Source organism: Sciurus carolinensis, chromosome 14 (genome assembly GCF_902686445.1).
Source record: "Sciurus carolinensis chromosome 14, mSciCar1.2, whole genome shotgun sequence".
In the NCBI taxonomy this organism is placed as follows: domain Eukaryota; kingdom Metazoa; phylum Chordata; class Mammalia; order Rodentia; family Sciuridae; genus Sciurus; species Sciurus carolinensis.
The window spans coordinates 35,347,362-35,364,783 of record NC_062226.1 but is presented as its reverse complement, the minus strand read 5'-3'; the positions used below and the strand labels follow the sequence as shown (position 1 = coordinate 35,364,783).

Below are 17,422 nucleotides of genomic sequence, written 5' to 3'. Positions count from 1 at the left end.
GAACTTGCCTCAAAAAAAAAAAATTTTTTTTTAAAGGGCTGGGATGTAGCTTAAATGGTAAAGCACTTGCCTAGCATGAGCAGACACCTGGGTTCCATCCCCAACACTGCAAAACAACAAACCCCTGAAGGGTGTGCGCATGCTAGGTAGGTCAGCACAGATCCTAGGAGCTCAGTATGGAGAGCAGCCTCGGGGAACCTGGGAAGCTTCTTGGAGGAGGTGATGGTTGGTGCCGAGCAGAGGAGAGGTATCCAGGAAGAGGGAACAATGTGTAAAAGCCTGGAAAGGGGGAAGTGGGGCCACAAGCCAGGGTCACTGGCAACTCAACTGAGGCCAACAGTGTGCCCCACCTACCTTCCACTGCTCCCACAGACCTCAGATGCAAAGACAAGGAATTCTTTACTCTGCTTAAGTCACTGACTCATGAAGCTGCAGAACTGAGAACCACCTTTGGGATCATAGTTCTGCAAAGCCAGGGACTGCATTTACTTAGCACAACAGTGAAACCCTTGCACCCAGCACATCACTTTGCATAAAAGGTACTCAGAGTTTATGAGGCTGTGGAGAGACAAACAGGTAAAGGAACAGATGTGGAGCACTGTGGATAGTGCTCTGTGAGGTAGGGGTGGGCATAAGCACCACATAAGTCCAGAAAGGGGCCCCTCAAATGCCTGGGGGAATCAGGGAGTCTTCCTGAAGAAGGTGACGTCTAAGCTGCACGGTTGAGGTAGCATAGGAGGTAAAGAGATTCTCAGTATAGAGAGAACAGTGCGTGCAAAAGCCTGGAGGCAGGACTCCTTGCCTCCTTAAGCACCTACTCCATAACAGGATCTGCACAAGATTATTCAGTTAGGGAAAGAGATCTTGATCTGGAGGCCATGAAGATACACGACACCTCAGGAAGCTTCCAACACTGTGAGTCCAGGAGATGACACCCCCACTCCTGGCTTGCCTTATTTTTTAGGTACTGGGGATTTGAGGAATATCCCCAGCTCTTTTTATTTTGAGACAAGGTCGAATTAAGTTGTCTAAACTGACCTCAAACTTGTGATCCTCCTACCTCGGCCTCCTGAGTTGCTGGGATTACAGGAGTGTGTCGCCATACCCAGTTCATTCCTGGCTTCTTGTAGGTGAATTTTTGTTCCAATGTCACTCCACCCACATCTCCAAGACCAAGCGAGTATGGGCAGGAAGGATGATGTCCCTGCTGTGCTGAGTGCTTGTGGTTCTGCTTCTCAGCACAGAGCATAAGCCAGAGCTGGGTCTGTGTCCCACGGCTGGGCCCCGTGTTACTACCACACATCACACACGTGCGCACCTCACCTTAGTGTCAGACCTGGGGAGCAACTGCAGCCCACTGCCCCGGTTGCCAATGATGTCATTTTCGACGACAACAGTGCTGTCACCCTTGGTGATGATGCCGTGGCCTCTGTTGTCATAGATACCATTGCCCCGAAGCTCCACCTTGCACTGGGCCTCCACCTTGACCCCACTCTGGCGGTTGCAGGAAATGCTGTTGTTGGCCACACGGGTGAGCTGGCTGCTCTGGGCCACAGTGATACCTCTGTCCCCGTTGGCATGGATCACATTGGTGATGACGTGCAGAGCCTCGCTGCTCTGGACATAGAGTCCTGAGGCTACAGGCAAAGGGGGTGAAAGCAGGGTCAGCCCTGACGATACCTGAAGATGTTCGGAGATGGGGGTCTGCTGAGGGTGAGGACGTACGATGCCTACCTAGTGCACTCAGACATCGGAGACCAGGCTCTGTGAAGGCACAGATCTAATTTTACTTAGATTAGGATTGTACAAGACATATATAGGCACATTATCCAATCAGGTTAACACGCTTGTTAAAGCATAACAGAATCAGCCTATGGGTGAACTATCCGTTGAGGTAGTGTAAACAAACCAAGCATGCCCAAGTAACTCTGCCCAGCAACAGGTCTGAGACAAAGGACTGGGGGATGGTAAGCTCCTGCACACAGCATGAGGCAAGGCAGCTCAGGCAAGCTCACATCACAGCTTGCCGGGATGCTTGACAGAGCGAGATCTCCCCTCAGCTCCTAACTCAGCCTCAACAGTGGCAAAGACCTTCATTCCATGGGGAGTCTTTACCGTTACTTCAGTTTCTCTGCCCAGACTGTTTGGCTTACTTAGACCATGGTGTCAGCGACTGCTGTCAGATAAGCTTGAGGAATGTTCCCTACAAATACGAGTCAGGAAAGCCTTCCCTGAACTGGATACCTCAGGAGAGAGATGGGGAAGAAGAGGCAGTGACACTCAGACCTGGCCTTGGGTCTCATCTTCTAACCTGATGAGAGACAGCAGGAGGAAACCCAGGAGCATCAGAAAAACTCTTCCTGCTGAAACAAGTCCTTGTGAAAGGCAGCCAGGGGCACAGGCTATGAGAAGACTCTGGCTTCCCTGGACCTCTCTCAGACCTTTGGCTCTCTACCCAGTCATGAATGCCTACTGCAACAGCAACCCACCACTGTACCTAATGTGACAGGGACCTCACCACCTCGTCAAGGCCACCCATGCCACCTCTAGACAGCTCTACCTGCTAGAAACACATTTTGTTTTATTTTCTTCCCATACTGAACTGGAATCTGCCTCCCTATTATTTTGGGACATTTTCTCCATCAGGGATATCCTATAATTTTTGAGTAGAAAAGGTTATGATGCTAAGTGATATGTGTTTAAAGGGTGTTAGATATTTTGGAAAGGAAAAATGGTGTTTGGGGTTGGTATGCTCAGACACTGTACATGTAGTAAAAGTCCACATTCAGCAGGAAGAGAGCCCCTGCCTTGTCAGGGCGAGAAAGCACGGCACCAGACCTGGTGTGGGGAGGACTCTGCAGCAGTTACACCTGCCCTCCATAGCAGTGAGAGGGTCGGGTAGCCTGTAGGGGTGGCGGGGGTGGGTCTGGTGTGGAGGACAATGACTGGGACAAATGGAAGCAGCTAAGCCATGAGCCTGCGTGTTTGAACCTCTCAGTGCATCTTCCTGCTGGTTCTTCTGGTTTGGGTGAGAACAGCAAAAATGAGTTGTGAATTTTTGTGGCTTCGCCTGTCTTAACAGACAGCATGACCACCTGGAGGAAACCTTGAACTGAAAGGGGACAGACTCATTTCCCAGATAGGTGGGATGGAGCTGCTGCCCAGTGATCTCCTTGTTCTGGGCTGGGGATCTAGCTCAGTTGGTAGAGTACTTGCCTCACATGCACAAGGCCGTGGGTTCAATCCCCAGCACTGCAAAAAAAAAAAAAAGATGCCAGCATGCTCTATCTCCTTGTTCTCTTGGACTCCCAGGGCCTAGGATCTATGCCTTCCTCCACCAGCACTCCTGAAGTGATTCTCGCCCTACAAAATGTGTCAGTGGGGATGGGAGGAGAGCAAAATTCAAAGGGAAGTTTGGTTGGATGTGTTCACGGCATTAGGAAGTTCAAGCTGACTTGGGATGTGTGGAGAGGAGAAAGAATTTCAGGCAAGAGAAACAGCATGAGGGAAGCTAGTAGACTAGATGGTAAAAAAGTGGCAGAGAGAAGTACTGATGAGGTCACACAGGGACCAGTGGGGGGGCCCTTGAAAGAGTGGGGAGCCATGGAAGGTTCTGCAGCAGGCTGGCGCACTCACCTCCATTGTGATTGATGCTGTTAGACTCCACAAGGGCGACGGTGATGGGCCTCCGGAGAGGGTCGTCGTCCTTCTCCAGCTCCGTCTCCCAGAGGATGGCGTCTCCGTCCTCGCTGAAGTTCTCTTGGGCCCCATGGCCTCCAGGGAACTCACTGGAGCCATCCTTTTGGCTAAAAACTGCCACTCCATACAGGCCATTATAGCTCACGTGGTTGCTGGTGACATGTGGCAGGCTGGATGACATCATCCACACACCACAGCCCTTGTTAGCTGGGACAGTGAGAGGAGCTGGTTGCAGACACCTAACAACAGGTGAGGCAGCACCCAGTGTCTCCCCAAGAGGGAAGCAGAAAGGCAGTGGCCTGGAATAAGTCACTTTAGCGCCCTGGCTGCGGACTTCCCCTTCATACAAGAGGGAGGATAATGACCAGGTCAATCTCACAAGCCAGGTTCCTTCCACCAGGTGAAAAAGTGCTGGTGAGCCACACCTCCAGATCAGGAGCACACAAGCCCACAGCGGCAGGGCCAAAGGGTGCCAAGCCCTCCATGCATGAGGGGGTAACCCCCGTTTGAATCCCAGCCCTGCCCCTTCCTAGCTGTGTGACCTTGAGAAGGTTACCAAATCTCTGTGCCTCAGTTTCCTCGTAACTGTACCTTCAGAAGGTGGTCAGGATTAAATGTGATAATACATACAAAGGGCCCAGCAGAGTGGTGGCCCAAATAAATACTGTCTGTCATTATTACTAGATAGAGAGTCCTGAAAGATTAAGGCCTTGCCCAAAGCCAGAGTGAGGGAGAATGCTTCTCTGATTATCCTGTTTTTTAGATGTCCACGTGTTGGAGCTTAAATAGGCAGCCTTTTGGCACAAGCCAACTCTTTTGCTATTTTACATAGGGGTAAACCGCTGCTCTGCTGACCCCACGGGCTCAGGGTGCATCATGGATAATTTATAAGAGATGCTCTTCATTCTGAGAGGCCTGAGGCGGTTCCTGTTCCTTAGATGCTGTCTCTGAGGCCCAGGGAAGTTGGTGACTTTTTCAGGACCTGTAAACTGGAGATGGAACGTGGCTTCCTGCCTTCCGGGTGGGCTAAACCCCAGAGCCCTCCCCTGGGAACATGCTCCTCACCATAGATGGTATTTCCTTCTATCAGTCCTTTGCCTTCGTCGCCCACGACCACGCCATCTGAGTAGCCAAAGCAGATGAGGTTACTCCTGAGGACCGGGATCCCTCCGCGGCGGATGTCCACACCTCCCCACTGATTCTCACGGATGACATTTTCTATGAAGAGAGGCGTAAAGAAAGTTAAAACTCAAGGGTCACCTGCAGTGCCGGCAATGGGGACTCGGACAGCTGAGAGAAAGGACACCCCAGACCAGGGTGCCCAGGCCTTGCGTGGCCAGCAGTCACACCTCAGAGCTTGTCCTTTGCTGTTTCAGGGGCTGTTTTCCCAGGGCAGGGTTTGCGTGCGTGCGCTCCCGTATCCCGCACTCACTGTGCCCAGTGGCCTGGAGACGATGAGTAAGAGCAAGCTCTTGAACCCGAGGTGGAATGCGGCCATTCCTGCTCAGCCTCAGCTCGACTGACTAGAGCCTTCTCCTCTCTCCCCAGGAGCCACCCCCACCTCCAGGAGCGGGATAAAGGTCCCAAGTCAGAAGCGTGGTCCTGTACATGGCTTCACCAGCAGGGCAGACCCTCTGCCTCCTAGAATGCAATGGCTCTGAGACCCTGTGTGACTGGCCCTGTTCTGTCTCTGTGTCCCCATCTCGTGCCCCTCCCCCTTGCTTGTCACACTCCAGTCCTGCAAATGATCTCGCCTCAGGTGTGCCAATCATTTCCCCTGGTGACCTTGTAAGGGGGGGGTTCTTTTCCCTGACTCTTTCTCATCTTCTGGGAAATGTGTTATCTTCTCAGAAAGGCCTGCCCTGACCACATGATCCTGAACATCCTTGCCAACCCGGCATCCCTCTGTCACCTCATGCCAATGACCTGTAAGGCCTTATCACCCCCAGGCCCCTTTTGTTGTATATGTATGCTTTAACGTATTCTCTTGCTTTCCCTCTTAAAATGTCAGTTCTGGGAGCAGGGACAGCCTCTGTTTCATTCACTCTGTATCTCCAGCTCCTAGAACCCGGCCTGCACAGTGAGTGCCCATTAAGTGTTGGATGAATGACAGCTGGATGCAGTCAGGGAATTCCCTGGGCCAAGATCCCAGGCATGGCTCTGCTCTGTGCTGAGGCTCCTTCCATGCACCCTGCAGACCTGATCCTGGCCTTGGGGAATATGCCGCCTTACATAAGTGATGGACAAAACAAAGCACTAAGAAACTATGTAAATGTCCTACGGAGGAGGCATCCTGGGTGCAGTGAGTGCATCTGTGTAGAAGAGAAGGTCAGGGACGCCTTTCCTGAGAAGTGATGCTGGAGGCAGACCTACAGGATAAGCAGGTGTCGGCCAGACAGATTTCCAGGGTAGGCAGACGCCCGTGCAGAAGCCCAGAGGAGGGATTTAGAGAGTCTGACATGGTGCTCCCGGAAGGACTGTGAGGCACCCAGTGAGCCACTGTCAGTTCTGGGCCTGGCAGACGGCAGACACTCCCTCCATGCTGGGCCAGGCCCGATTCATGAGAAGTGTGGCCAGCACGAAGCCCTTGACCCTGGGTGCCAGCTTGCAGAATGGTGTAAGGCCCTGAAGCTGATGCAGGTGACACCAGGGGACAGCGGCTTGACTGCCCATCGTCTTGGCTGGCCACAGCTTCAGACCACTTCCATCCCATACCTGTGATGAGGCCTTTGCCGTTCTCGTTCACCGCTATGCCAGCTGCACGGCCCTTGAAGATGTGGTTCCCGCTAAAATGGAAGACAAAGGGGTGAGACCAGGGCACTGACCACTGCCTCAAGACAATGCCTTCTTTAGCAGGCTTCCCAGTGGTTCAAGTTCGTAGGGGCAGAAAGCACCTTCTGAAGTCCTGTAAGCCAGGAATTTAGAAACCTTTAGCTGTCACTGGGACAGCTGGACCCAAAGCTAAGCCCACAACTATGTCATAGAAGCACAATGATATCCAATTTCTTTGTGGCTTCTCCTTACTGTCATCCACATATAAACACCATTTTAAATAGATGTCACCATACTGCATGGGTCACAGGTAAAGTCTTGGTGGCATGAAGAATTCCTGTGCTTAGCTAGCTTGGGGGTGATTATAGGTCATATAGTTCTCAATGGTTAAAACAGATGCTGGCCATTTCAGGGATCTCAAACTTCATTATGTGTCCCTACCACCACAAGCCCTACTTCCTATCACAAAGAAACCTAAAGGACAACAACTTATGCTCTCAAGGTGACTTTATTTTAGAAAACCCATGACACTGGTATGATTATGATATTTTTTAACAAACAATTCAATTTTTGTACCTTTATTTATTGATATACGGTGCTGAAAATCAAACTCAGATACTCACACAAGCTAGGCAAGCGCTCTACCACTGAGCCACAACCCCAGCCTTGATTATAATATTCTTCACTCAAAACTCTTTAATAGTTCCCCAGCACCATTGTGCTATGACCACAGGTTACTTTAGTAAGCTGGGTGTGGTGGCGTATGCTTGTAATCCCAGAGGCTCGGGAGGCTGAGGCAGGAGGATTGCAGGTTCAAAGCAAGCCTCAGCCATTTAGAGAGGTCCTAAGCAACTTAGTGAGACCCTGTCTCTAAATAAAATATTAAAATGAACTGGAGATGTAGCTCAATGGTTAAGCACCCCTGGGTTCAATCCCCAGTATCTCTCTCTCACACACACACACACACACACACACATGCACACATGCAAAATTAAAAATTACTTTAGTAAGCTGCCTTTAACAGTGGAAAATTATCTGTCTCATAGTAATAGGAGTGGATAAAAATTTTGGAGGAGCAAAACAATGGCGTCTTCTGGCACCTTTTGAGTGATAAATATCAAAGCCATGCAACAACCTAGAATGGAATGATGTGGGGGTAAAACACCTCAGATTACGGCTGCTGCACATTAATGCCAGCTGTTTACTAAAGGGCAGACACACCTGTGTGCTCTTCTGCTCAGAAACCTTTAAACATTCCCCGTTATCTTGCCAGAACACACACTCCCTTCCTCAGCCAGGACCCTTCCCTTCTGGCTCAAGCCTTTCTCTCCACCATTCCTTCCCACTGGGCAGCATGGCAGATGGGCTGCTACCTGGGTATAAAAGGTCATGCTATGGTGACCCCAGGGCCCATATTTCTTGGAACAGTCCCAATTTAATATATTCTGTTGTTCTCAAGTCACAGTGGACTGTGTGCCCACCCTTGGGTCTGCTGTGTTCTGCTGCCTCTTGCTCATGCTGTTCTCTTTGCTGGGAATGCCCACCCCCAACTCCACAGGAGTTCAAGTCCTTCCCATATTTCAAAGTCAACTCCAGTGCTAACTCTGATGGGAGGCCGTCCCATATCCTCCTAGTCAAAGCTATTCTCTCCTTCTCTTGATACCATTCCGATGGCATCTGTTGACATCCACCCAATACTATAGCAGGATGACAGATACAGGGTCCCAGCATTGACACCATCTTTTCCACCTGTGGCTTACAGCGCAAATGGATCCCAGCATGTTCTCATCTGAGGCCAGGTGTGGCTTTAGGATCTTATCACAGCACCCCAGGTAGCCTCTACCAAGTGAGCAGAATTGGCACGTGAGTGGAAATCTCTGTGCTATCCTCATCTTACGGTATTTCTGTACACGCATGTCCTCCAGCTTAGAGTAAGTGCCCAGTGAGCAGGGGCCACCCCTTGTTTACCTTTGTAATCCCTTGTTAGAAGTGCTCAGTAATGTTTGCTGAACAGAATGTCTACACCCAGTAACTGGAAGGGAACCAGAAGCACAAAAGCAGTCGTGTTATGGGGGTGGGATAATGAGCAGCGAAGTCTCTTCTTTATTTGCATCTGTACAGTTATTGTAGTGAACAAAAAATGTTCTCAATTGGAGGACAGAAAGGGAGTAGGGAAACAGACAAGAGCGGGAAAGGGAGGTTGTGGACAGGCCAGACAGCGCCACGTACCTCACGATTGGATTTCCGTGGTACAGGATGTAAATACCAGCTTCCTTATTTGAAAAGATTTGGTTGTTCCTGATGACGCCTTTCCCATTGCCAAGGACAACAATGCCGGAGCGAAGGCCGTGGTGGATCTGGTTACACTGCAAGTGAAAATGAGACACCAGAGAAGACAGATCAGACATGCAGCAAGAAGCAGAGTGCTCAATCACTGCCACACAACGGCCCAGGATGGACATGCTGGAGAAAAGGTCACCGATGATCCCTATCACAAGGCAAAAGGACGGGACCATGCTGCTGCCCTGCTGTCCCTGCACAGGTGCGTGCATGGAAGCAGTGAGGGAGACTGTGAAGAGGGGAGGCTCCCTGCAGCCTTTCGGGACGCAGTTTCACTGGTATCTGTTGCTGAGGGCTTTTGGGCTCCATCTACAAGGCAGGCTACTGAAAGTTTCTGAGCCTCTCCAGGGTTGGGCTCCCCACAATCGTCCAGTCAGGCCACATCTCCCAGGGCCAGGAAGCCTGTCTCAGGGAAGGGTAGCACCCAAGGTCAACAGAATGTTAGCCCAGAGCAGTCCCGAGGGGCTACATCCAGAGAGGGCCAAGAGCCATTTGGCTTCTGGTCCTCACTTCTCATTCAGGAGAAGACCTATGGAAGGATACAGATGCCAGGGGAATCGGCTGTCTCGTGAAGGTCATAGGAGGTGGTTGAGCTCCAGGACACTTAAGAAGTATTCATTTCTGATACTTCTTTTGCAAGGGTTTTTTTTTTTTTTTTTGCAATGCTGGGGATTGAACCCAGGGCCTTGTGCATGCGAGGCAAGCACTCTACCAACTGAGCTATATCCCCAGCCCTCTGATACTTCTTAGTACAAATGGAGAAATAGGCCAGGATTATATAGTACATTTGTGACAGAGCCAGAACTGAAACCTAGTTTTACTGTTTCCCAGTCCAGTTAGTTGCTTTTGTAGAGACTTAATATTTGTATATTACAAAAAAATTATCATAATATAGTGTCACCCTGGGTTGAGGTTGTAGCTTAGTGGTACAGCGCTCGCCTAACATGTGTGAGGCACTGGGTTCAATTCTCAGCACTGCATGTAAATAAAGATCCATCGAGAACAAAAAATATTTTTAAAAAATAGTGTCATCCTAATTGCTGAAATACAATCTCAACCTGCCCCTGCCCTTACACTGGGGATTGACTCCAGGGGTGCTTTACCACTGAGCCACATCCCCAGTCCTTTTTATTTTATTCGAGACAGGGTCTTATTAAGGTGCCAAGGGCCTCACTAAGTTGCTGAGGCTGACCTCAAACTTGGGATCCTCCTGTCTCAGCCTCCTGAGTCACTGGGATTCACAGGCGTGCACCACCTTGTTGGCCTAATCCCATCCTTACAAGTTAGGTGTATCTCTTCCAAAATGTCAGGGAGACAAGAAGGAGTTTACATTAAGCATTTCACGCTGCAAGCTTTCCTTACCTGTCATTTACTTTCCTGACACCCCCACCCCAACCCCAACTGGGGATGGAACCTGGGAACTCACACAAGTGTTCTACCACTGAGCTCCACCCTCAGCTTCACCTTCCTGATTTCTGAAGGGTCTGCAGACATACAGATGCAACCAACGCCCTCAGAAGGTGGACAAGCTCAGAGAGAGGTGTGTGCAGCAGTATGTCCACCCTCATCCCCTCTCACAAAGCCAGGGCTGAAATATGCAGTTCTCTTCTCTTCCCCTGCTACCCCATAAGGTGACCCACTTCTCTGTCCCTCTGCCTGTAGCAAAGAGAACTCCTCTCATCTCTGGCAACAGTGTTAGTAAGTTCCTAGGCCAAGGCAGCGTGTCAGCCACCTGATAATGATAATGATAATGTCTACTTTCCAGGGCTTCACAAGGATTAAAGGATAATGAAGTAAATATCTACAAAGTGCTTAGAAAAGTATCTGTCATATAATATACTCTACACCTAAGGATAGTTATTATTTTTCTGAACACAGAATTTCTGGAAATCTGTCTCTCAGGAAAAGCCGGACTGAAAAGGAGGCTGGTTTCTTAGATTGCTGGTCACAAATTCTAAGATTTTAAGTGGTTTTCACATTGGTATACAATCAAACTCAGTATGCCCTCACAATATCAGTGAAACAAATCATTTTCTGAACTATACATCTTACATGTACTCTTTATTTTATAGAAAAGAACGAAACTAACTAGGAAGACTTTTTTTTTGCTTGTTTTTAGATCCACTTTGGAGCAGTCCGTATTCTTCTCTTTTTTGGGGGGTGGGGGTACTGGGGATTGAACCCAGAGGGGCTTTACCAAGGAGTCATATTACCAGCTCTATTTTTTAATTTTGAGAAGGTCTCACTAAGTTGCTTCAAGCCTTACTAAGTTGCTGAGACTGACCTCAAACTTGTGATCCTCCTGTCAGCCTCCCAGACATGCAAGTCACAGAGCCGGCTTTTGTATCTGTGTTCTTCTCAAACTCAAAGCCAACCATAACCTATCAGGGCTCAGGGAGGGCCCTGTGGAATTTCCCTGTCCATCTCCATCCTCTTCTTCATTGATGGGGAAGGGAAGGAAGCAACCTGTCCAAAGCTATTACTAATGTATGGAAAGACAGGCGGACTCACAGGACGCATGGAAAAGAGCAGAAACTACCTGCAAATGGGAAGCATGTAAATTCGAGGTGGCACCATTTATTTAAATATCTTCAGAAAAGGTTTCTGAAAACCTTGAGAGCCAGCCTGAACAGGGGAGGAAGACAGAGAAGAAAGTACCAGGATGAGCGGGTTGGACTTCTTCCGGATGTCCACGCCAGCCTCCGCATTGTGGTAGATGTTGTTGCCCGCGATCAGGCCTCCGCCCTCCAAGCGAAGAAAGATGCCGGATGCTCGGCAGCGATAAATGTCATTCCTGAGCATGACGATCTACGCAGAAGAGAGACAGCCATTTACTTTCCTGTCACAGATAATTTGCTCAAAGCCATTTGGGAACACCTGAGTCTTTTTCTTCCCAGCTGGTCCCTGCAGGTCCCTATAGTTAACCACAGGTGAGAGGAGCGCCTCCCTCCCCTTCCCACCCTCCCACTGTGAGCTTCCGGGACACCACATCTCCCTGGTGCGCAGCCTGGCATTGCCCTGTTGGCCTGTTGGGCTCTTTACCCAACAGCTTCACATTGCAGCTTTACAAAAACTCAGACGGATGCTTGTCCCCAGACTCAAGCTGCAAGACTGGATGGTGGATGGAAAGGATGCTTACAGAAGATGGGATTCAAACTTTATGCACTAGGGTTGCACAAAGACTTCCCAGGGGTCCAAGGGCATAGCTGCTTTTAATGGAATCAAGTTCCCAATCTATCACTGCCATTTATACCTTTTCAAATATTCACCTGCCTGAGCAAGCACCAAGTAAGATACCACAGATTCTCCTGGACCACCTTCCCTTCCACTTTATGAAATGAAGGTCGATTCTCAATTAAAACAAAAAAATTACTAAAAAAAAAAAAAAGGTCTATCCTTGCCTAACTTGAACCAATTTTGGTGTTTTAGCTGGTATGGAAAACCACTTAGCTCCAAACTATGGAACAAATAGAAATAATGGTATGAGACAGTCTTTCTTTCAAGGTAGGTACCAAGCTTATTTAGGGAATGTGTTTCCAATTACCTTTTCTTCTTATATTTAGTAAGTACATGTGGTGTTAAACAACTGTGTTTTAACACAGTACAGTATGATAAATTGTATACTACTATTTAAAAAGTTATTAGACTTCTGGGAGGAGTATAATAGAACGGAAGTCCAATTTCAAGGAGGTCTTTGATTCTGTTTAGGATGGAAAAAGTTGCTGCTACACTTACAAGATAATAAGATAGTAAGCACAAACATGATAACCTTTTTGGAATGCCCCAGAGAGCTGAGGCTGCAGGACAACCAGTGTCGTACAAGCTGGTAAGAATTCTGATGATACTCTTAAATGAATTATTCAAGGCCAAGCGTGAGCTAGGGTGTAGAGTACAGAAACTAGGGGTAGCTGCACCTATTCACTTCTCCAAGGATCTCCCTGGGTGCTCACAGAGAAAGACTGGGGGCAGGACAGCAGGAGAGAACTTTCCTGGAAGTTCAGGCTTGGGGGAAAGAGCATGACTCTGAGAAAGGCACTGGGCCCCTCTTGGACTCTTCCCTAACCTTCCTCTAACTCAAGCCTTAAGTAGCTGGAATCTAGAATACGGGCAGCAAACCCTGTGGCACCCAGTGAAGGGTACCGGAGGAAACAGCTTAACCTCTGGGGGCAGTAGGAGGACCCCATCTTGGGCCAGTGCCTCTGAGAGAGCACCCCTTATCCTGCGGATGAGGCAGAATCACTGACAAAGTCTCTTCCAAGAACTGTGGACACAGCACCTGGCTAAGAATGAACCAGGATAATAAAGAAAATATGTCACCATGCTGCCAGGCTCACCTGTACAGAGTGACAAATACTGGCAGCCTACCACAGGGGGTAAGAGCAGGGGGAGGCCTCTCTGAGGAGCAGGTGCAAAGGAAGATCCAGGGCAGACAAAACCAGCACCAGGCCGTGCTAGAGGAAACTGAAGCCCGCGGGACAGAATAATACTGACGACATCATCATCCAATTCCCTATGAGACTGAGCCCCAAAGAGCAGGCAAAAGAAAAGGCGTGCCCATTTCCAAACATCAACATGATTTGCCTCCGTCTCTGCTGGCCTGTAGTGGATACCCGACTTCCAACTACCAATTCCAACTACGGGAAGAACATTACAGTCAGTGCTGATTTTCAACTTGAAGCCTCAAGGGACTGCTCCTGCCAGCCTTAACCCTGCTGGGATGCTCTAGGGTCAGATGGGGTGAACACAGCAGAGACCAGCTTGGGAAGCCCCACACTCCCACCCACAGCTCCCTGCATTTAGTATGCCATTGAACCTGATGCTGGGTATGCAGGAAACATTGTGGACCTTTTTTTTTTCAGTTGAAAACCCCTGAACATAATTTTTTTTCCAGGGGAAAGATGCTGTAGCTTCACCAGGAATTTCTGGTCACAAAGTTCCATGGGGGCAGTTGTTCAAGAGGGCTCTAATTAAGGTGGTGTAACTTTCTGTCTGTCCTTGTTGATGACTCCAATGATGGCCTGCACAAAGCCAGGTCCCTACACACAGCCAGCATGTCAGTGCATATCTTTCTCCAAAGTTCCAGACCCAGGCAAGATGGCACCTCTGCCAGATATTACAAGTGCGGCAAGCTCAAGGTACCCCAAACCGAGCTCATCTCCATGTTCCACTCACTGCCTCAGCCACTAGGGCCACAAATCCAGGCCTCGTGTCCTTGACTATTCCCTGCCCTAGGTCCTCCTTTTCCAGGCTGCCTTCTCTCCTCCCGTCCATCTCTTGACCATAGTTGTCAACTGCTTTGCATGGACCTCCTTGCCTTGTTCTCCCCCGGTTAGTCCTCTAAGAGGCTCACAGAACAAGTGTTTAGAAGGCAGATCTGTACACAATTCTCCTCTGCTTAAAATCTCTCAGCAGGCTCCCAACAAACCTTAAGGTCAACTCCAGTCTTGTTGGCAAGACCCTGACCTGACTCCAGCTGACCGGTTCCCTCCCTGGACAACTCTCACCATCCTCATCTCCACTCTGGCCTGCTGAGCGACTCCCTGTGTCCCACAGCTTCACCTTGCCAACTCTTCATCCTCCCGAGCAGCATGGCCTGGGCGCTGTCCCTCCAGGAAACTTTTCTTGGTTCCTTGAGGCTGGGCCAGGTACTCCCCTTCCAGGGCTCCTGTGCCACCCATGGCAGCTCGGTCATGGAACCTCTCACACTGGACTGTCAACATCTTTTTAAAAAATCACTTATTGAACACTTTACATATGTGACCTATGATAATTATCCTTGCCACACCTTAGATATAAGTAGTATCATTAATCCAAGGGACTTTAGTGGCAAATCACAGCCATATTCTTAACTATGCAAGGAGGAAATCCCTTCCTGAGGACTTGAACCAGACCCTTTCGTCATGGTGTCTAGAGCAAAACCATCATCCTTCCTTCCTTTTTTTTTTTTTTTTCAGTACTAGGGATTGAACCCAGGGGCACTCTACCACTGAGCTACATCCCAGCCCTTTTTATTTTTTGTTTTGTGACAGAGTATAAGTTGCTGAGGGTCTTGCTGAGTTACTGAGACTGGCCTGGAATTTATGAGCCTCCTGCCTCAGCCTCCTTAATCACTGGGATTTCAGAAGTGTATCACCATGCCTGGCCACCCTTCCCTTTTTATCATTTTCTTTGGTGTTTAATAGTACACTCTTTTTGCTTTGTTTTGTTTTGACATTAAATACCATCAATTCTTTTATTTTTATTTTTATTTTTACAGACTGCATTTTGATTCATTGTTGTAGTGCAGTCTTATGTTATGCTTTCTGGGTAGCATCACCTAAAATCCTCCTGGGAAGTGGGCTGGGTAATGCACTACTAAAATGCAATTGCTATTAACCATTCTAGAAGCCTGTAGGATGCATGTTTGACTCTAGAACAGTGAGTGCCCTTTATTTACTGAGGACTTCTTCTAATATTATGGCAAGTGGATCCTCAACCCTAGTGAGAGAAGCAAGGTAGGAACGCTTACTTCTGTACAGAAGCGATGTGCACAGTGAGTGAGAGATGTGAGACTCAAACCGAGGTGCTGGGCCATGCCTTCTGCAAGGTCTGTCTTGTACCTGCTTCTCAGAGGGGACCTCTCTTCCCTGCAGAAAGACAGAAGCCTTTCCTGTCACCCATCTTTTATGGGATTTGTAGGCTGTCATGAAGCACCCAAAGTGCCTGCATATGCAAGGTGCTGCTGGCAGCAATGGCTGGTGTTTTGCTCTTTGCATCAGCTCCAGTGTGTCACCAGGGCTTTCCAGGTCCTGGGCAAGGTGGCTTCTTCTTGCCTCTGAGCCTTTTCAACCCGTCCCTGCTGCATGGGTGAAGTCACGCCCAGGTCCCCACACAGGATATTCCTGCTGCTGGAATGCCCCACTTTGCACCCCTTTTATCATATATGTCCCATTTGCCCCAGAACCTTCACTCATCCTACTCAGCACAGACATCTCCTCTGGGAAGCCTTCTCAACTACCCTGCTTGAGTTTGAGCTGAATGCGTGATCAATCCTTCCTGAATTCTTTCTTACCACACACTCTAAGACTTTGCTTCTTATACTAGGACTTGGGCAACATGCTTGAGAAGCTGTGTGATTGGTGAATGGAGGCAGAAGACCTGGGTTTCAGTCTCAGTTCTGCCCCAAACTTGCTGTGTGACCCTAGGTAAGATACCTTTCCTCTCCTGGCCTATTTCTTTTTCTGTGAAATGGGAATACTTTCTGCCCTGTCCTAGTTAGATGATGGACACAAAGTCCAGTGTGTGTTAAGCTTTAAAGCAGATTGTTTTTAAAATGCAAAATAGCCCCTTCACACCCTTCCTGCACAAAGCCACAGGAGCCCACTCAGCAATCAACAGTCACGTTTCTGGTTACCCAGTAAGGCTCATGTATACAGTCAGCCCTTAGGACAGCACCTTGCTATTATGTATACACCGCACTGCATAAGTCAAGTTCCGGAAGATGTTTCCTTCCATCTTGGCTCGGCCGTAGGAGCAGACAAAGACACCTCCCTTCCCGTCCCGGAACAGGCACTTGCGGATAAGGCAGCCCTGCACAGAGCTGGCCAGTGCCATGGCCTCCTTGTCCTTCTGCAGCTCCTGCTGCAGTGAGTGCAGCACCAGGCAGCTGGGCAGCTGAATGGATGCTCCTGGCAGCGGTGGGCCCAGAAAAGAGCCACCCAGAACAGGGCGCGGGCCTTGCACTTGGTAGGATAGTCTGTAAGTGAGCTGGTCCTCATCCTCATCTTCACCGCTGGGACTCAGGCCTCCATCACTGCTGTCTGGCGTCTGGGCCACCCTTTCCCCGTCGCTGCCCACCTCTGCCTCCTGGGAGCCAGCCTTGGAGCCTGGCTTTGGGGAGCTAGAGGCTGGGCTGGTGGGGCTCTGGCTGCCCTCGATGACAATGTCACAGGTCCTTGGGCTCCAGGCCTGGTCCCGGCTCTCTAGGTCCAGGGACATTAAAAAGTCAGAGTCCTCTGTGGGGAGCAAGCTGGGGGAGGACTTAATAAGCCCCAGTAAATACTTGTAGGCCCAGTTCTTATCTGCTGATGGGTGACCTTCAACTGTCACCGAGTTGTTTTCACTGCCCACAAATTCACAGTTTTCCAGAACACATAGGGGCACGTTGTGCAGGAAGACATGGGTGTTTTTGAAAGTGCAAAACTTCACTTGGCAGGTGCCTGGGCCATGAACCTGGATGTGCCCATTCTCAAAGTTGCAGTTGTCAAACTGGACGTGACCTGATGTGGTCTGGGGAATGAAAAGGAGAAACCGGCTGTAAGAAGCTTTGCTTTGCTGGTCAGCTCTCCAGGAACTCTTTAAGCGGGGTAGACAAGGAAAGGTCATGTGTTCTACCCATCATCTCCCCTTCCCGACCAGGGCCTGGGTGTCAGCTGGTTCCCAAAGGAGCTGGGGAACTTCTCTGCATCACAGAGGGAGGAAAATTGGGAGCTACCTACACTCTTGTACCCCTCTAATCCCAAGGAAGGGGGACAAGAGTGGATGATGGTAGAAGTTCTCACTCTGCAGCTTGGTCCTTCCTACATGTCTTCAGTGGATTCTCCTAATACTCATGAAATGCTTAGTGAGAATT

General features: G+C 49.3%; 1 protein-coding gene across 1 annotated transcript in view; it reads right to left on the bottom strand.

The window, feature by feature from the left end:
- The window catches only part of Fbxo10 (F-box protein 10), a 52,506-nt gene that overhangs the window by 4,091 nt on the left and 30,993 nt on the right, over positions 1-17,422 (bottom strand). Inside the window, exons 3-9 of the mRNA XM_047524994.1 lie at positions 16,246-17,079; positions 11,470-11,619; positions 8,701-8,837; positions 6,415-6,485; positions 4,765-4,917; positions 3,637-3,906; positions 1,324-1,637 (exon numbers count right to left, since the gene is read on the bottom strand). Coding sequence (XP_047380950.1) covers positions 1,324-1,637; positions 3,637-3,906; positions 4,765-4,917; positions 6,415-6,485; positions 8,701-8,837; positions 11,470-11,619; positions 16,246-17,079 — 1,929 coding nt within the window. The remainder of the gene's footprint in view (positions 1-1,323; positions 1,638-3,636; positions 3,907-4,764; positions 4,918-6,414; positions 6,486-8,700; positions 8,838-11,469; positions 11,620-16,245; positions 17,080-17,422) is intronic.